Source organism: Streptopelia decaocto (genome assembly GCF_964273445.1).
Source record: "Streptopelia decaocto genome assembly, chromosome: Z".
NCBI classification, from domain to species: Eukaryota; Metazoa; Chordata; class Aves; order Columbiformes; family Columbidae; genus Streptopelia; species Streptopelia decaocto.
This window is the reverse complement of record NC_138657.1, coordinates 23,210,644-23,231,703: the sequence shown is the minus strand read 5'-3', so window position 1 is coordinate 23,231,703 and position 21,060 is coordinate 23,210,644. Positions and strand designations below refer to the sequence as shown.

General features: G+C 35.3%; 1 protein-coding gene across 9 annotated transcripts in view; it reads left to right on the top strand.

Moving 5' to 3' along the window:
• Positions 1-21,060, top strand: part of KDM4C (lysine demethylase 4C) — a 260,034-nt gene that overhangs the window by 53,732 nt on the left and 185,242 nt on the right. For 8 of the 9 annotated variants that reach the window (XM_082075475.1, XM_082075473.1, XM_082075474.1 and 5 more), the window contains exons 7-8: positions 5,223-5,326; positions 10,828-10,965. In XM_082075475.1, the coding sequence (XP_081931601.1) occupies positions 5,223-5,326; positions 10,828-10,965 (242 nt within the window). Of the gene's footprint in view, positions 1-5,222; positions 5,327-5,430; positions 5,522-10,827; positions 10,966-21,060 lie in introns of those variants that run through there. The other variant, XM_082075480.1, reaches the window with a different exon arrangement.

Sequence of the window (21,060 nt, the reverse complement as noted above, 5' to 3'; positions counted from 1 at the left end):
AAGTTTTAAATTTTTGTATTTTCGTATTTTACGTTTTCAACTATTTTCTAACTAGAAATACAGCACCCCTACTAAAAAATTTCAGGTGAAGAGTATGGAAGTGTAGAAAAAGAGATGGAAATTCTAGCCTCATTCATTGACTGGTCAGAATTTGATTGAAATTTTCCTAAGAATATTGTTTTTATGTATTTGTGCTTAAATAAGGACTTTATTATTGGCCAAATTGTGATATTCTTGACCATACAAGGTAATATATAGGCAATTGCGCTGCTCAAGTCAATGGAACTACTTGCAGAGGTACTCTTTCAGGAATACTGTTGTGATTTGTTCATGTACAATTGTAGTTCAACAGTTTAATTGAAAATAGTATGGACACAATACCATAGATGAGCATTCCAAATATATTGAAAATGCCAATCAACTAATCAACGATTTGCTAGAGGGATAGATATTATGTGATGTGGTCATCTGATATGAGCCATGTGTGTTATACAAGAATGATATTCTCAGGATGAAAAAAAATGAGCCTTCCAGACAGTAGTGCTCAGCGTCCCTCAAGAATTTATAGAGTTGAACTGATTTTAAAATTATCTTTATCCCTGAACCATTGCATGTATGCTTTGAAAACTTTCAGGGCAGCGATGTCCTCTGTGTGGAATCCTGTCTTCCTCAGACACAGCAGGAATCTGCATAGTGCCCACCGCTCCCAGCATCCCCCAAAGATGAAGAGGCTTGCCTTATATCTAGATTATGGATCATAAAATCAGAAATTCTATGAAAGTGTCATTTTCTCTGGAGGTGAAATAACATTGCCAAGGGCTGTATCTTCACCAGCCTGGCGGTAAAATGGTAACTCAAGAAGTAGTTTTGTTTTGTTAGTACAAATAACATTGGTTACCTTGTGTAAGATTATCTTATTTGGGTATATGTTATCTGTCAGAATAGGTATGTACAGTCTTCTGAGAGTATATTTTTGATTGTTAACACAGTCTGAAGACTATGTTTTTGCATACTTTTTGCTGTTATTGCTTGTGTTAACTATGTAAGGTTTTTAAAAAGCCTATGTGAGACTTTTAAGTTTGGTGGATAGATGTACTCCACATGTAGTTTATGTGCTCACACCCAAACATTTGGCCACCAAATGCTGAATCACAAATTTACTTTGTAGACTGTTCTAATTCTTCTCTAGGTGTTGAGAATGTCAGCGTTTCTTTTAAATAATGGATTGGAGAATTTTCAGCTGAACAGTCTTTTTCTCATGAATGTAAACCAATGAGCAACCTCATTCTGATTCACCCTGATCTTTGATTGTTGCTCGTCGGCCCCTGTGAAGTAATTGTTTAGAATTGTTGTTTTGTGTTCTATAATAATTTCCAGGAAGATAAGCAAGGTACAGATGGCTAAATATAAGTATTGAGAAGAAGTACAGAATAAGTCTGCCACATCTCAGTGTGAGAGCAGAACTCTAAATTACTCTCCCACACCAGTGTGCTTTTAGGTAATTTTTTTACATCTGCTAAGCAATTCTCCCACAGTGATTTTCTTTCCTGAAAGAAAAGCTTGTGTGACCTCACCTTTAACCTGGGCAGAGCAAAAGACCTTCTGATAAACAGTCTTGTAATGAGGAAATGCCACCTTCCTTTCTTCCCTTGTTTATTGAAGGGAAGTTCTTTTGAGAAAACGAGGTGACTAAAACTGGAAAATCTGAGTGTGTGTAAGTGTAGACTTTGACAGAGTCAAAAAATATTTTATACTAGTACTGAATGTGTGGGCTGTGCTTCGATTTCACTGTGCGGGCTCTGTAACCACAGCAAATGTTCTGTAAATTTTTGTTAATTGAGCAGGTTGTGTTCTTCTTTGTTGTCTGCAGCTTTCTCATCAATGACCTTGCCTTCTGGTTGGGGTTGTTGCAAGTGTTTTGATCTCTTGGAGCTGTAGTGGTGCAACTTACGTTTTGGATATCTGCCTATAATTTGCTTTTTATTGTCAGGTATTGAGCTAATTAAGCATATTGCTTAGAAACAAAGGTTTTTGCTACTTTTCATAGCATTTATTTCCTGAGTCTTAAGTGCCACTTTCAATCACTTTTTTTCATAGTACGTTCCAGTATATTTCTATTGTTATGCTGTTTAGGACTAAGAATTCTTGAAATTTATAAGCTGTAGATTCCAAATGATGATTTTTATTGTCATGTTATAGGCATTAATTGTGCCAAAACAGTTGAAATTTTGGGCTGGTTTCTTTTAACTCTTTTCATCAGTGAAGCCAAACGTGTGGGATAAAACTTGTGTGACCTTGTGATACAAGTCTATGAACAAAAGTACTACTTCCAAGTACTTCTTTTTGCAACTTATTATTTGCAATTCCAAAAGAGAGTAAGTAATTATGTGCCTGTTGGCAGGGAGAAAAAAGAAAGAATGGTAAATTTGATCTCAGGGCATCTGAGCAAAGTTCCTAGAACACTGATCAGCATGACTGTGCTCTACAGTTTTGCTGCTTAAATGCTGCTTAGCCTTATACCCAAGACATTAGGAAAAAATTGTTCTCCCAGGACTTGGGATGTGCTAGAAAAAAAGTACTAAGAATATAACAGTTGTAATGTGATCAGCTTAAAATTGTTCTGGAATTGTAGGGTGATTAATGGACAAAAATATAAGACACATAAGCGAGAAGAAATTAAATGTGACATTACAGAGAATGCTATGTATTCTGGAAAATTGTTGAGATTTCATCTTTTTTTCCTCAAGTCATTACAAATATTTAGATGGTTAATTGATTGAAGGTCAGTGTGCTTGTTTTTTAATGTTTGAGCAGTCAGCATGCTGTTCCAAGAGTGAAACTGCTTCTGTGACTGACAAACTAACATTTACATGAGAAGAACAACTTGTGCAAATGCGGTAAAAAGGTCATAGAAAGCCCTTTTGCAAGTTAAATGTCCTGTGCTAATTATGTGTCCACTAAAATTTATCAATCTGGATCTCTCTCAAAGATCTTTTGTGTTCTTCAGACATAAAATGTCATTTTATACAGAAATAAATCAAAATGAATCAAAAGTATTCTTTTTGAATCAGTATTACTGCAATCATGAAGGAGACATTGTGAAGAGCTGGCAATGTATTGTCTCCAGTATCAAGTTCCTATGCAAGATAATTAGTAAAATATACTTTTTTTAATACTGTTTTCTTCACTTTGAGTTCTGTCCATATTTCTCAGGTAGTTCTCCTGCATAACAGAATAGGATTATGTATGTTTTCATTGTTACCAGAAAAAAAGTAATCATTTAAAAATAGCTGTGTATTTGGATTTTCTTACCATATGAACTTTACCTAAGTTTATTATACAAATAATTTTGGGGAATCCTTTTTACTCAATGTAATTATTGTATACTTCTTTTTTTTTTTTTTTTTTTTTAACAGTAGAGTCAGGCCATACTGCAGTAAAGACTTAGGATGCATAATTTCCTCCTGCATGTTTTACAAGAGGGCTGCGATGAAGCCATATACCTAGCAGTGAGAACTTGCTCTTAAGAGTCTAAGACAAGGAGCCAGCACTTCTTGTTTCAGCTCCTTGTTTGCTTGATTTTTATCCTCTGGAACTGTTAGCGGTAGTGAACTCTTTTGTGCCTCAGTTCTGTTTTTTGAAAATTAAGATAAATGTTTTTCAAACAATTACTCTTTTTAATAGCCTTCTTATTTTTTTCTTTTTAGCAGTAGCCTGCTGATCTTTGTGAAATCTCTGAAATCACTTGAGAATAAATGACATACAGTACAGTCAACTGTTGATGTTAAGAAGTTTTGGTAACACTGAAAAATATACTCTATGGCAGAAAGCAAAATGAATAAACTTGAACTTCAAAGAAAGGGATTACTTTCAAATGTTATGCCCTTGATACAGTAAAGTTATTATCTAGTTATTAAACTGTTTACATGTTGTCCAATACTGCTAAATGTATTGATTGCAGTTACTCATAGTACATCCCACGGTGATTCTTGCTAATGGCCTGATGCAAACACTGAAAAGACTGTAAAGATAAATAATAATAATTGTTTGTATAATAATAAAGACTTTCTAATCTTTGCTGATTAGTGAGTTAATTGTTCCCCTTTGTCAGCCTAGTTCTACTGATGCTAGTGCTGTAACTTTGTGTGGCTTCTGTGAGACTGCATACCTCTGATGTTCCACTTGGCTCCAAGAAAGACGTGTTTGTCTCAGAGCAAGTAATACACCTGCCCTTAAGTGCAAGAGAGATTGAAAGCAAGTATTCAGAGAAAGTACTAGAGGATTAGGTCGCTTTCACTCAATTTTCCTCCCACTTTTCTATCTGGTGTTTTCAGGAGCTTCTTGCTTTAATTAACTACTAGGCCTTTTCATTTGTTTTACTGTTTGTAGGAATTGTGTTTTCAGTTTCTGAGAGTGTTACGTGTTCTCTAGAATGGAATCTGGAAGGAGGTCAGGAAGGACTAAACTAGTGATGTTCTGAAAACTTTATCCCTCCTTCTCATCTTCTGTCATTTTCCTTGAAATATAGTGGTTTCTTACTGTAATATAGTTAGGTTGAAGCGAAAATAACTTGATATTTACATTTCAGACAAGGAAAGGTTGGCTAGCTTATTTGAACTGTAGCTGAGCTGCTGTTCACCTTCTGATTAGAGGGTCAAACACCAGAATTTAGTAACACTGAAACCTAGTCCTTAATTTTTCACTTTCCCTCTCATTAATTTATCTCTGTGTTCTCATCAACTGGTTTATATAATTATTTAGTGAACTCTGAAGTGTTTATGGAGTGGTACATAAGTAATCATGGACAGCAGGCTCTGTTCATAGAAATCAAGAGAATATTTAAAGAAGCAAAAAACCCCCACCTGTTTTGAGTTTTACCAGACATCTCTGTGAAAGTAGCTACATTTTCTAAGCTTTTCAAGAGAAAGTTGTGTGTGTTTTCTGTATAGATGGTTTGGAAGGGCTAGGTAAACTTAGTCCTTGTGGAATCCTTTTAAATGTATATACTACAGTTGATTTTCATGTGTACAAGGGTTGCAGAATTAATGTTAACATACAAAAAAAACAGCATTTGATTGTTATACAAATCTTTCAGAATCTTGCAAGGATGCTGTAAAAAATCCTAAAACAAATTTAAACAGTATTATATGTTGTAAAATATAACAAAAATTCCTACTCTTTTAAACTAAAATATATCAGTTTTGCTTATCTTGCCTTATTAGGGTTCTTCCCAAGCAGTTCTCAAGGATGTGATGCTTTTCTTCGCCACAAGATGACTCTGATTTCGCCATCAATATTGAAGAAGTATGGAATTCCTTTTGACAAGGTACAGTAGTGTTTGTTTTTAAACTGTGCATTCATAGATTGAATTAGTGTGATTGCTGTAGGGACGGTAAAGTTGAGACAATTATTGTTTGTATTTTTTTTAAGGCACTGACTCTATGAAAAAATGAAAAGAAGTGCTTTTAGAATTAGGACTTTTACATGGTTTAGCTTGGAATTTTCAAGCAGAAAACAATTGTAGCCATCATAATCTTTAGCCTAAAAGCTTCTGCGATTTTTAAGACACTAGCAATATTTTTTATTTTTGGATGTGAGTTCTCTTTTGACTGAAACACTTCTTAACTATCTATATTAGTTCAAGTTGTAAACCAAATATTTTAAAATAAATGTTTCATTTCTGTATGTCTGTATATTGTTTTCCTGATGCAATTAAATGTAACTTTGTCAGTATTATGATCTACAAACTTTCAGGTTGAATAAAATAAAAATAACTGTTACTTGATTTAAAATATGTTTATTTTTAAAGCTGTAACATATTAGCAAAGAGTAAATAATAATTTTGTGCTGTGCTGCTAGGTAGAGGGAGACTGGACACTTGAAAAGAACATTGCATAAATAGAAAGTGGGAAGGAAAGTTGGCTTTCTTTTTTATGGGTGAATTTAATGCATAGCTGCTTTCAAAAACATCTGATGTATTCAGTTTCTTCTTCTTTCCTACAAGATATTTTACCTATTTGTTTTCCATTTGAGCTTCCTATAGGTGCCAGCTAATAAAAACATTGCTACTGCATTGCTTTTTCTTTAAGTATATTTGTACTATATCCTGAACGCTTTGCAATTTCTAAATTTCTAAATTCAAGAGCTTTGTAAGCCTACTCAGAAGAGTAGAGCTTGATTCAGAATGTCCCGTGCCTGTACATCTGTTTTTATTATAGTCAGTTTATAAAAGCCTTTTGATTGTTAAGGGGTTGTGGTTCTTGGTTTCCCCACCACACAGACTGTTTTAAGGTGCCCAGAAGAACCAGCCAATATATACTTCTCACTCTATTCCTGCTAGAGTATAGTCCTGTAGACTGCCCTTGCCATGCTCCTTGTTTACTATTGTGGTTTCTGTTTTAGTATATGTGTTTGTTTACTGATATCATGTGGGCCCATGTATACAAATGTAGCTTATCATGTTCCCTGGACTAGAACGTAGGATAATGTGGTGCTTTGTCTGTTCCAGTTGATATTGTTGTAGCAGGATGAAACCTAGTTAATGTTTTCATGTATAGTGTTGCCATGTTTTAACTGTCAGGCAGCTGAGCACCACACACCTGCTTGCTCACTCATCCCTGTGCAAAGGTGGGGAGAATCAGAAGGGTAAAAGTGAGAAAACTTGTGGGTTTTAGTAAAGACAGTTTAATAGGTAAAGCAAAAACTACACATGCAAGTGAAGCGAAAGATGCAATTAATTCACTCCTTCCCATGGGCAGGCAGGTATTCAGCCATCTCTGGGAGGGCAGGGCTGCGTCATGCATAACATTGACTTGGGAAGGTGAACACCATCACTCTGAATGTTCTCCCTTTCCCCTTCTTCCCCCAGGTTTTTATGCTGAGCATGACACCATATGGTATGGAATATCCCTTTGGTCAGTTGGGGTCAGCCCTCCGAGCCGTGTCCCCTCCCAACTTCTTGTGCACCCCCAGCCCACTCACTGACAGGGTGGTGTGAGAAGCAGAAAAGGCCTTGACTCTGTGTCAGCCCTGACCGGCAATAGCTAAAACATCCCGGTGTTATCAACAATGTTTGCAGCACAAATCCAGAATATAGCCCCATAAAGCTGCTATGAAGAAATGTAATTCTATCCCAGCTAAAACCAGTACCGAGTGTATTGGAAAATGTCATATTAAAACACACAAAATAATTTATACAAAATCTTATGATCTTAGAATTTATAGGATGATATTATGATATATTATACTTTGTTGGTGAGGTACTGCCACCTGAAATTAATGCATTATTGAAGATGTAAATAAAATTGGAGAGAGAATATGTCTTTAAAGATATTTTACAACAGAAATTTATCAGCAGTTCAAGAGGTTCTTGATCTCTCCTGAAAATAGTATTTTACAGCAAAATGAAAAATCACACAAGCATTTATACACCAATAATGCATGTCTAAACTTCAATAATTAGGGTCTACAACAACAATAGTGATCAATAGCACTACTACTAATAAGCGGCACAAACTGGTACTGTAAATTATATGAAATGCTTCTAGTAAAACTGCGTGGGTGCAAAGAAGGTTACTTGATAAAGAAGAACCTTGTGAGAAATAAAGCATTACTGTTAAGGCAAAGAAACCAAAGTGAGGCAGACATTCAGGTGGGATGAAGCCACTGATTTGTTGTATGCCTTTGGAATATCGCTTCACTTTTCATGTTTAAATCAACCTCTGAATAAAATTGAAGAAGTGTAGGCGTTTAGAATGATACTGCCTGTCTCAGTTAGCAAACTTTTTTCAATAAATTACTCATTTAAGAAGTAGTTTGTTTTCTGAATGATATATTATCATATGGAAATGTAGTTGCTGAGTTCAGTTCTTGTAATATATAGGTAAATACTGATTCCCTTCATAGCCTTGTGCTTTATCATGAAGTGTCAGATGAAACCTTCCAAACTGGAAGGTTTTATAACTAGATTTATAGTTTTGGATTTACAGAACATTACTCTGAATAGTATAATTTTCAGTGGTTGATGTTTAAAGTAGCATATTACAGAATGCCAGTGTATTTGTTTTCAGTACCACACATTTGAATTGGTAAGGGAGTTGATGTTCTTATTTCAGTGTCTTCATTATTCCTGTATTCTAATTAAAAAAAAAAGGGTGCTAGAAATAGTTAAATATTTAAGTTTAGTTTTGTCACCTAGTCTTGGGAGGAAGCAGACTGTACCCAAGAGTAATTGTAATTAATGGGATTCAGTGAGAAAGTGAATAGAGAGAACCAGGCTGTGATCATTCATGGCTCTAAGTGATAGAAGTGGAAATATGCTGAATGCTGATAAGTCAGCCTACGCCTACCAGGTGGCAGCTGAACTGCTGCTCATTGCAATAGAACACCTGCTAAACTGTCAGCAGTGGGAGGGTGTATTGAGATAAATTTTGGAATTGCTAGCATTGAGAATAATCTTTCTTAAACATTCCCACAGCAATTGTTGGAGTGCTACTGTAGCAGTTATAGTATATGCACCTGCATGAGCATTTGCATGTATAAACTGAATATGAACCCACAAAAATTAACCTTGCAAAATGCAGATGCAAAATGTAAGATCCAATTTTATTTTTTAGCTCTGTAAGTTAAATATATTTTTATTTTTTCCTCTCTTTCCTTCATTCCATAATAAAATCAGAAATATATATCTTGAAGTGCTCTTCCTGTGTGTTTGTTCCGGCATCAAGCAAAAAAACCCCAGACATACAAAGAATTCATAAAACTGTAAGATGAGAATTTTGAGGGAGAAGAAGGGGGGGATTCTAAAAGCCGAAACTGAATGTAAGAAAACTTTGCCAGCAAAAAGCTGAGATTTAAGGCATGACATGTTAATAAGAAAACTGTTTGGAGTTGTGAGTTTTAATTTTGGTGATTTTTTTTTTTTTAATGTAAATCTCCCTTTTTGCAATTTGAAATCATAAGTGTATTTCCCTAAAAGGAGTCATATTTGTCCTTCCAGTTTTTCTTTGTGTACTGCTTGTGCAAAGCATTGTCGCACAATGAAAACAACCTATTTAATCTCTAAGAAGTCTCTTGTTTTCCTGTAATCAGCAAATGCATCTTATGGAATGCATCTTATTAGTCATTGCTTGTATTATTTGCTTCATTTAAATGGATCCGCTTGCTTTTTAGTGGGTCTGCCATATCATGTCTGTTTCATGTCAAAAGTTATATCAGACAGAGTATGGGGAATCTTTTTTAATTCTTTACTTCTGAATCTTCTAGTTTATTTTTTTAAATCTTATCAGATAGTTCAGAAGACAGTGTGCCATTTCTAGTCTCTGACGAGATTGTCCTTCTTACAGTCTTTGGTGGTCTGATTTTAAGAGATTAAAGCTGTCTCTGAGTGCAAAGAATATTAGTAAATAAAAAGAGCTGGTGTCTCTCCTTTCTTCATGTCCAGAGGAGAAAATGAGCAGTCCATCCCAGTACAGGAAGATGAGATTCCTCTCTTGAAAGAGAATATCCTGACTAATGATTTATTTACCTTACCTCACTTTTTTGTAGTTTACTCCAGAAGCCTTTTGTATCTGATATATCTTTTTGATAACTACTAGGAATTTGGCTTCTGCTATACAAAATATAATTACTATGGCAGTGACTTCTAAAATTTTGTGCTGTTTTGTCTCATTTTTTGTTCCCCTGCCTTCTATAATTCCTTGTGGAGTCACTGACCTCAGTACACTTTTGGTTGCTTTTCACTGTACTTGCAAAGAGCAGAGCGGCCCTTTGGAACTACCCTCACTCATTCTCAAAAACAATGTAAGGGCTTAACTGTGGTCAAGCTTCTCCTCTTTGAGAATCTTCTTCGAGGCCCCTTGTCCTCTAGGTATTTTGAATTCTGCTTATCAGTGGTACTAGACTCCTGCTCTCTTAAATTGTGCTTAAAGAGAAAGAGGAGAAGGACGGGGCAGATGAAAATTTGTTTCAATGTGATGTTTTAATGTCTTTACATTGAGACATTCTGCACATCATTTCCAAACCAAGAATCCCCTTGGCGTTAATAGTTCTAAGGCTGAAGAATTGGTGCAGGCCAATTATTGCTAATTCTGCTTCCTCCTTTCCTATCCAAAATGATTTAAAGATATTGCCTGAGGGGTCCAAATGTACCAACTGTGTTCCTTTGGGATGAACAACATTGTTTTCTCTAGCTGCTAAGGCTCATTATCTTAGAGTTTCTTCTACTTAATGCTTGATCATCAATAGTAAGTAACTTAAAAGGCAAATCAGGCATCAGACACAGGTCTTCAGACCATGCTTTTTGAAATGGGTGCGTATGGGAGAGAAGAGTGAGAGTAATCTCTCTCTCCAGTCTTTCCAAGAAAAGTTCTGGTGCTGTTCTAGAGGAACATCTTCAGCCCGATGGACAGAATTCTTCAGATTAATTTGTACTAGCATTTAGGAATTACAACTGTGGGTATTTTGCTCCAGCCTGTCTCTCCTTCATCTCAGGGAGACTGATATGTTTTTTTGCACTGTCTTTTCTAGCTCCATGTACTTCCAGGTTTCATTACCAGGGAACTCCTGCTCCAAGATTAGCTTTTTTGAAAGTACTTTCTGAATTTGTAAAGTAGTACATGTAGCTATGTATTTTATAGTAAGCAATATTGTCTCAAGTATACTATTGCTGCTTGCATTAAATAGCAACTGTATGCAAGGAGAGAAAAAGTCTTTCTTTCTAGATAGTTGCAAAGGCAAATATAATTTTCATTGCTTCAGGAGCAGAAGTGCTTTTGTCATTACAAAAAATGACTCACTTTGAGTTTTTGTTTTGTTTTTATGCTATAGGTTACACAAGAGGCAGGAGAATTTATGATCACTTTCCCATATGGATACCATGCAGGATTTAACCATGGTTTTAACTGTGCAGAGTCAACAAACTTTGCCACCATCCGATGGATTGATTATGGAAAAGCAGCAAAGCTGGTAAGCCTTATTGCAGAAAATTTATGCATAAGGAATTCTTTCCTGTTGCTACTTCTTTGTGAGAATCTATGAGAAAGGAAAAACTATTAGATCAGGTAGTACCTTATACTGCCACTGAAGTTTTATTTATAGTTATTCTTTTCCTAGTGGGTACTCCAGCACTGTGGATTCCTCTCAGTAGTGAGGTTTTTTACAGCTTAATGTATATATTGTTCTTCAGAACCAGTTCTGTTTATGGATATTTTTAAGCGGAGGTTACATATACTGATACATATGCACATATATGTGAAGACAACTGATTTCTACTTTTAAACCTCTTTTAAGTTCTACTGTTTGTGAAAGCACTTCATTTAAGCTAGGAATTTTGATACGTGGAAAGAAGAAACATACATAATTAAACTTTAAACAAAGTTAAAAGAAACATGTTCAACTTTCTCATGAGGTGTGTTTTACTGAGATATTTCAGGTTTTGTTATGTGGCATGCATTTTTTGCTTATTTTCATGTACAACGTTTGAGTAAATACACAAAATCAAGAAAGTGCAATTTGTTACCATTTTTCAATATTCCGTGATTTTTCTCAGAATTATAGCTTATGTAAGATTTGCTTAGTATGCTTCCGAAAATGTTTAAGTTAGAGGCATTTTCTGCATTGACTTGTCTGTTATTGAAAAAACCCTTTTCAGTAGTAATTTGCTAAGTATGTTATCTAATAAGATGACATGAAATAAAGAGCAAAATCAGATATGCAGGTTTAACAATAACATAGTGATTGTGAACTCTGATTAAACACTTGAGATTGGAATACCATCTTGAGAAAGTTCTCAAATAGTGGAAATTTATTATTCTAGGCACTATTGCTTATTATTGTTAGTGAGATTGAGTATGCTTCAAAGGGAAAAAGTTTGTAAATATTTTTTTTCCATGTGCTTCCACTAGCAGTAGTGGAAGTATTGAAAACATCAGGATCCATCTAATGCTTTCAGGCTGGTCTTTACGTGTAATGGGAAAGCTGTGTTTTTAATAGCAAACAGATAAGGTGTTGGCCGTAAAGTTAGTTAAAAAATAAATATATATGCATTTGATAGTTTTGAATGTCTGTTGGTAGTACAATGAAACGAAGTTGAGAGTAAAATGAACATGGACACATAAGAGTTGATTGTGGCAGTTAAAATTGTCCTGGATTTTAAAAGGTATGAATATGCTACAGCTCTAAAATTCATTCAGCTGAACTTCAAGAATGGCAAACTTTTGTCTTTGAATGCAGCAAAGCTGAGATGGTGATACCTGCAGCTACATCCCTTTCAGTGTGCAGGCTTCATATTTCTTAAGTTTTTAAAAAATGGCGTACCATCGGGTGTGCAGCTGCCCCAGTACAAACTATTTAATGGTTTAGGCCTCCAGCATGCCTCTCAGTTATTGTATTATACTGTAAACTTAATGTCAAGTTTAAATTCAGCAGAGTTACAAAATGATTTTTTAAAGCTAATGAAATTGTATTCCTTTACATCATTTCAAAAGTGATTCTGAAATTACGAATATTTAGCTAGGGAGTCATGGCATATACACTCTAAACACAAGTCTACTTAGTCAAAATTCTCTAGTGTATGGATAAAACTTTAATCTTAGGACACTGAATTCTATGCCATGTTATATTGCACAGAGGAGCAGTATTGCGCATGTATAGTTTAAGACATTAGAGGAGTTCTGTGCTGTCTGCAGTTGAATTTAAATGTCTGAAAAGTTTCGAATTGGCAGCTGTCTAGTTTCCATCTATATGTCTAGTCTCCATCTGTAGAGAAATTTTAGATACCGTTGTTAAAAGTGAACTCCAGTTTCATTGGCAAATGGTCAGTATTACTTGCTTACAGGAATAAAAACTAAAATTTATTTTTCTTTTAAAATGAAAAAGAACTAGTGCTAGGAAGTGCTAATAGTAGGATTAGTAGGATTTTAAAATATTTTTAAATGGGAATGTGTAAGAAGAGAAGTAATAGGTGGTGAAATAATTCTTCATAATACTTATATTTGTTCATACCATACAAATAGGGTAAACAAGTCTAACAGAGAAAGTATTCTAACTAGTTATCTGTTCTTAAGTTTAATTATACGACACTTTGAAAACACAAGTTTTGGAGTTACTGCAGATTGGATACTCTGTTTCTTGATTATGGTTTTTCTCTAGAAAAACATGAAGACAGCTATGATTAGTTTTATCACAGCCTTAGAAAACTTCCTGAAAATATTAATTAAAAAGGCAAGAAGTCTATGTGGCCAAAGAATACTATTTTAGTGAGTTTTATTTGCAGCTCTGGTAATTTCATTTAAAAGAAAAAATACCACCACATAACCTTGCATTCCCATTTGTCATTCTTCAGAGTACTGGTGTTGTGTTTAACTTATCTTTTCTTTCTATATGTGGTATGTACAGGAATTTTAATTGAAAAAAGTATTTTGGATTCCGTAGTTTCCCTGTATTGTACTGCAGAAGTTGCCTGCATCAGCAAAATGTCACAATATCTAGGTCAGTTCGTTGCTGTATTTTCCTTAGAGTGGAGTATACACTGACTGATTATTTGTCTTCCTACAGGAACACTTTTTTTTAAGAGAATAGTTTCTAATTGCTTACAGCTGGGTTTCTATCTTAGGAAAAGAAAATATCCTGAAGTGCAGTCAATATTCATTCTTCATCGATTTTAAAAAAAAAAAAATCAGGCAAAAATTTCTGTTAAAGTTGTAGTAAGTGTTTAGGCTGTGTGGTGATACTGCATTAGTGCATGAAATGATATGATGTTTAAAGATTCTGTGAAATTGATTGCAAACGGTAAATCAGAGATAATTTAGACCATTAGTATTGGAGACTTTGGTAAAGCAGAGACTATGGATGCATATTCTGTCTTTAAAATGCTAAACTTGCGATCTTGGTTTCACTCTGTGTACCCTGCCTACCTGTAGTGGTTGAACCGTGGGAATAGGGATGTACTCTCCAGCTTTTCTAGAGCTTGTGTGAGTCTCCACTCAGGCAGCAACATGTGAAAAGTAGTATCAGGTGGCACCTCCAGAGTACTCTTTGCTACAGCTTGGCTGCTGCTTTGAGCTGTGTTCTCACTTTTGGATAGAATTAAGTTGGACAGAATTAAACAGCAGTAAAAAGTAGATTAAAAAAAAGGCAGAAATGGAGCAATAACAGCTATACTGAAGGTCCCCCAACTTCAGCGCAGAAACAGTATCATTTTTGCTTTTTCCACAGGCAAGAATACACAGGAAGAGAAATAGGAGATACTGGTGAAAAAAAAAATAAATGGTACAAAATAGGGGCAAGCAGAATATTTCTTCAGACTTCTGTGCATTTTGTCATTTTCCTTATGGAGCTGTATTTATTTGAGTAGGCTGGAAATGTGTAGCTTCATGAAGTACATTTTGTTACTGTTGGTAAAGCAGATGAGCCAGTGGCAATTAGCTTGTATGTTTTATAGGTATCTACTTGATTTGTGCTGATTATATGAATTGTGTGCTGCACAAGGGGTGATGTTTAAGTATTAGAATTGCTAAATAGAAATATTTACACATAATTCTTTTATGTATAATAAAATAAAAATCTTTCTGAATCAACTGGATAAAAGACACTTCTCTAGTCTAAGAAAAATCTTGTCTTTCTGATTTCTGTTAGCTGCACGGTGGGAGACCACCTGCCCTTAACCCCAAATCTGTGGATCATCTATGTTTATTGATTTTATACTTTTGTCTGTTGTAATGGGTATTTCTAGTGAAAGTTAATGTTACCCTCATACAAGGCTTACAGTACAAGACATCTCACATCTACCAGAACTGGAGTTCTCAGGCCTGTAGAGCTTCTAGACTGCATGGTCACACATGAGTTTGGTAGGAGAATGTAGTTCACAGAACAGAGAATTGGGTTGAGATGGAGGTCCTGAGCAGGAAATGTCCAGGACACTGGTGATGTGGGCAGGTTCAGCTGGAGGTCTCTCGACTCTTTATTCGGTGGTGATTATTTTAGATTCTTCTGTTTTCCTCCTGTTACGGGTTAAATCCCAACAATTCCATCTGTTTCTTTTCCAAATCCTCATGTTGAAGTGTCACACAACACAATGTCACCCCTTGCCCAAATCGATACCCATCCTTGCAAAAGCTTTCAGAGAAAGCACTGACATTTCTGAATACTGGTCTTGTTGCTCGCTGTGTCTGTTTTGCAGCATCACTTGGTGACTTTCACTCTGTATAAATGTATGCAAGTTTTACTGCCTTCTATCAGGGACGGAGTCACACTAGGTGATTTTACTAGTCATTATAATGATTCCTTTTTATTGCAGCTCTTTTTAAGACGTGATTTGTTTTCAGATGCTGGTGCTGGAAAGCTTTTTGTTGTTTAGCTGAAATGCAGAACCTGGGGAGAGAAGTCTACCAACCTTTTCAACTTGAAACTCTGGCTACTTAAGTATTATTGTTGTCTTTCATAAAAATAATTCAGTAATTACTCATGCATATTCTTCAGTGGTAGCTGCTTAGCAACGTGTTTTCTGTGGATAGGTTAGATCAAAGTGCTGGCCTGCAGGTTGTATTTTTCCCTTTGGTGGGATGAAGTGCAGTTGTTTTGATGTTAGGTTTGATGGATTTGTTTGCCACTGCATTCATTAGCTTCATATCAAAAAACTGACAGGCTGTTAAATGAAACTTTAGCTTAGATTTTCAGCTTGACTGTTTGGAGACCTTTGTGAAGATATTTTGGTTTTGTGCTGCAGCAGCCTCAAGCAGTTATGACTGTTTCAAATAGAAGAAAAGTTATTTAGTATACTGATTTGTTTGGGTAAAAGAGAATCATTGTCTTGAGGATAGCCATGTCCATCTTATGCTATACAAACAATATATTTATTATTAAATATATATTGCGAGACAACATATATGACTTAAATAATTTTATCAGAGAAGAAATTATACTTACCACACCAAAGCACTTTTCTACCTCTCATAATTTATTGGGGTAATAATTTTTTCAATGAGGATTATGCTAGGTTGCTTTTCTATGATAAAATATTAATTGTCTCTTTAAAAACAAAAATAAAAATTCTTCTCAATTGTCCTTCTCCCCCCTCCCTCCCCCCCCTTAAATGTGGGTGAATGATTTAAAGGCTTAGGCTTAAAAGGTATATTACTACTCCTACAGCAGTGTTTAATACTGAATTTCAGAAATGGCTATGTGCATGAGCTCAGGAGTGATTCTTACATTATTTATAGCTTATTTTATTAGTTTGAGTTAGGTACTGCTGTCAAGAAAACTTTTTTTTTTTTAAAACACTGCATGTTAATATGTTGGATACCTATCTACAATATCAGCATCATTCAAAATGTACAACTTAATGCTTTTATTTGCTGGAAATCATAATTAGCTACCTTATATCGTTGACTTGGCTGCTAATGAAATCTTACAAAGATTCAGGAAGGAGACAGTGCTTTTCATTTCTGGTTCTGATGTTAGTACACCACTTCAGAGCAAATCTTGTGCACTGTGCAGTTTGACATTTCACTTCATAGTCATAGTGCCATGGTGCTCAGATTTATAGTTGTCACAGAATGTTCTCTTTTATTTTTAGTTTATGTTTATTTATTTTATCTTTAGCTGTTCCTCATCTTTTGCCCATTTTGCAGCCATCCTCTACTGCCCGTTTGATTCTTACCTCACAAACTCAGCATTTCCTGGGAACAGCAGGTATTAAAATTTCCCACTCTAAAGTCTGTTGCTGTAATGGTGAGATTGTCAGTCTTTCAGTGGGCAGTAACTTCTGCACTTTCATAATTCTAGTATTGTGATGTCCTGAATTTAGAACTGTAATGGTTTTAAGGGAATAGTAATAATAGCAATATTTTTGACTGTAAATGCAACAGAGTTATATTCTGTTGTTTTTTTGTTTTATACCATCCCATTTTGGTAGAGCAACCGGTAGTGAATTCAGAATCCGAACCTTCATCTGGTTGTGTTCTTACCTCTTCACGGTCTGTGCTACAGTAAGCATTGTTGTTATCTGGGAATAGTGTATTCTGTGTTTGTGAAGCTCAGTGTAGATTTTCATGAATCTTTTCCATCTGTGCCTACCCTAACTTCTTTTTGTGTAGTGCTACAGTATCTGTGACTAAGGTTATGCATACATGTTTCTGGCACAGGGCTCTCATGCAAGCTGTTTGCTTTACTAGATAAAAATCAAACCAACATAACTATAACTTTTTTTTTTTTTTTTTTTACAGGCAGTTTTGAATAGGAAGTAAGGAGAAGTGAATTCCTTAAAATAAGATATTAAATTTTGGAGTACTTTCTGGCAACTGTGAATGAGTAGAAATGATGAAATCTAATTTTCCTTTGATCCCCCCCCCCCAAGTGATATTGTAGAAGTTCCATTTATCACAGTAATAAATGTACCAAGTTGGCATACTTAGTGGATGTTTAGAGTTTTTGTTTTATAGCAGCTTTCACCAAACTGTGAGGTAATTTTTTTTCATCGAAAAAGCCAATAATTTACAATAAACTTGCATTTTCAGAATATCATTTATATGAAATTTTGAGTAAATCAATACAGTTTGTCTTCCTTACTTTTCATCAGAATGAGGATTATAATTATCCTTGATTTACTAAGGAAAAAACTCTTGTCACTAGGTAGCTTTCTGTCCATATATTAATGTCACAGCCTGTAATGAGATTATTTCATTGCAAGTTTTTCAAGAAAGAAGAATCTGAACTAAGAAATTATTTTCATAAGTTTGAGGTTCATAAAATAGACTCTGGGCTTGAATCAGCTGTTGAAAAACAGGTGTCCAACAGCATTTGAGATAGCTTAAGATGTTTTGCCTTGCTCTGAAGAGTACCAGTCTCCATTAATCCAGTGTAATATTTAGAGATCAGGCAGATGTCATAGATACCAGAAAGTGGTTCAGGTGTCACTGCATGCCCAGGTAATTGAAGGGGGCTCTCTGTCATTGTGTTCTCTTATTTACACAATTTGCATAAGTGAAACTCATCCTAAAAATTAACTGCATTCTCCCACTCAATTCTTTAGCTTTGCTAGAGCAATTCTGTATTTTGAGACTGGGAGGTGAGCTATATAGATAGGTATAATAGATGACTTAAGTGTTAGGGTTCAGGTCTCTTAAAACCACCACCGCTCAATCTTTATCCTCTTAAGCCAAGCTCTCCCCTAACTAAATACTACTACTATTATTACTGTTATTATTTTGCAGCTATTTGGTCTCAGTTTGAACCACAAGAGAGTTCATTTCTTCACAGTAGTAGCAGGTAATTCTAGTGTTAGGTAGTGCTGATAAGCAGTGTCCTCCATATGGGCTAGTGCTGTAAGAGTGAGATACGCTGCTGTTTAGTCAATTTTATAGCAAATTCGTGCTACTAGAGGGAAGTATTGTTTTAGGATACTCAGGGTACTAGCAGCCATTCTGCTGATGTTCCAAGCAGTTTCTCGTGCTCACTGACATTGTGTGAAACTCAATACTTTTTTTTTTTTTTTGTTTATAGAGATAAAGCTTTGCATGAAGTTGATTTTCACTCTGTTAACCTATGTATCTTCTACTGGGACCGTGTACAGGATTCAGCTCTACTGGAGGTGAATCAGTCCTGCAGTTCACTAGTTCACTTCAGGCCAAATATACTGTGGAGATAAGGTGTACTTGAAATTTTCTCTGCATTCTTCTGAGAGTCTCTGGAATATTACGTGAAAATGAAGAAGAAACATTAAATAGCAGTATCATAGATGTGGAACACACATGGTTTCTTTACTTACTTCATCTAAAAAAACCACACTGTAATATATATATATACACACAATTCAAAATCTTTGACTTATACTGAGTATTAGAGAAGCCTTGTATGTGGGAAGAAGAATAAATGATATAATCACATCCCAAGGTGACTATAGAAGGGCAAATAAAATGTAGGTGTTACTTTCAGTACAAATGAGCTAATGTGGTTTAGTGGATAAAGTGAAACAGGAGCTGAACATGGGAGGATGCCTCAGCTGCAGATTTAGTGTCTCCACTGTGCTTGCTGTTTGAGTGAGTAGGACTTGCTTGTGTGGTACAAGCTAAAAAGGCTTCAGGTTTAAAATTCTTGAAAAGAAATATATATATATATATATATATATATATATATATATATATATATATATAACTTGTACTGGTTTGATTTTAGATAAAATCCACAAAAAAAGCATATTGCTATGCTTTACAAAAAGGAGGTGGTTGAAGTATATCTTGAAATAATTTTCTGAAATGTTCCATATCAAAAAAAGCTGAAGTAAGACCTCAGTGGTAGTGTGGTTATATTCAGTTTTTAAGTTTTGTCTTTCTGCCTGAAGCATTAATCTCTGCTTCAAGGGAAAAATCTAGTTTAGAATATCCAACAAACATCTGAATGACAAATAAAAACTTATTTTATCTTGGTGTCATTGCGCTTGTGTCTAGATTTGCCAACCTATTCCAATTAAATTGTCAGTTACTTCTTCTGACTACCTTAATACAAAGCAGTTAACACTGTGTTTTGGTGGCCTTTTCAAACTGTGTTCAGCACAATCACTGTATGTAAGAAAGACAGAGAGGTCTGAGTATCTTTATGTATTTTTATGAGTCCTGTGGGGAGTAATCTATGATGCATGTGTGAATGAAATACTTGAACTAAGCAGTTTTAAATGAGTTTTAATGCTGCAGTTAAAATTACAGTGTAATGTCCTAGGTGATCCTGTTGATATTCCATGAGTATTATTGCACAGCTATCAGAGGGAGTAGTGGGACTTGAAGGACTCCACACAGAAGACTTTTTGGCAAAAGTCGTCACAGATAATTCTGATTAAAAAAAAATATTGACATTTATATATGGTCCCTGAAAAGAGGGACCCTTAGAAAAGAGGAAAAGTTTTTTGTAGTTACTTTTATTTTTTTGTGTAGGTGAGATATCTAATTAGATGTGACTGTGTGTTGTGTCAAAGTTTTGCTGGAGAAATTCCATGTATTTAGAGGCTGTAACAAGTGCTGTCTCAGCCCGTTTAATTAAGTGAGCCTTATATCTGTTCTCACTTCATGTCCTGTTCCCTCTAATGTGTGAGTATAGTTGGAAACGGGTAATAAAAAAGCGTAAAGAAATAATGTGTTAGAGCTTGCTGCGTGTAAGAGGAGGAGTGTTTCCAGTTAGATTGCACAAAAGGATAAGCAGGGACTCTCAGAGTTACTAGATAGACTTCAGTGAGGCAAAGTCCAATCATTAGTAGAAAAATGCTCAAGAAAGTCAGTGAAACAAATACCTGTCTGCAAGTCTGCACATCATAGAGCTACCTATTCTATCTGTGATTACAAAGCAAGTTACCTGGAGGTGGTGGAATTATTTAATGAAAAAACACTGTTAAAGAAACAGTAATAGCATCATGACAGATGTCAGATTTTGGAAAAAATCTTGAGTGATTCCAAAAATAAGTGATTGGTTGTGTATTTAGCAGTCGTGCCATCAAGATGACAGTACACCATAATGAACAGTAAAAGATGTAAGTGTTGAAATGGGACACCCTGCATGGACTATAGCTCTGAAGAGATAATAAGAAAAAGATTAAAAACTTAATGTGCTAGAGTTTGCAGGGATCAAGAGGGAGAGCATTTTCTTTTTGCTTGATGGTTTACAGGCATTTACAGTCTGAGTTACCTTTGATGGAACAGTAGTTTAACTGAAAGTTGGCATCCTCAAGTAATTGCCAGAAAAAGGTGACACAGATTTTATTTTTGATTTTTATTCTAAGTCTGTTAAATTGGGGTCTTGGCTAAATTTCAGTGGGTTTTTTTTGAGAGAGAAGCTCCTAATAATGATAAGACAGTATGAAGCTGCTTCGTATGACTAAATCTATAAAATAGTAACTGTCTTCAATGCAATTTCAAACATTCCTCTATCCAAAATAGAGGCAGAGTGTTTGTGGAAAAGATGCATGAGGACCTGTGAAAGGGAGAGAGAAGAAACACTGAAGAAATGGACATAGATTGCTGAGGCACTGAAAGTGTAGTCCTGAGAGAAGTGGGAGCTTTAAAGGACTGAGGGAGACAC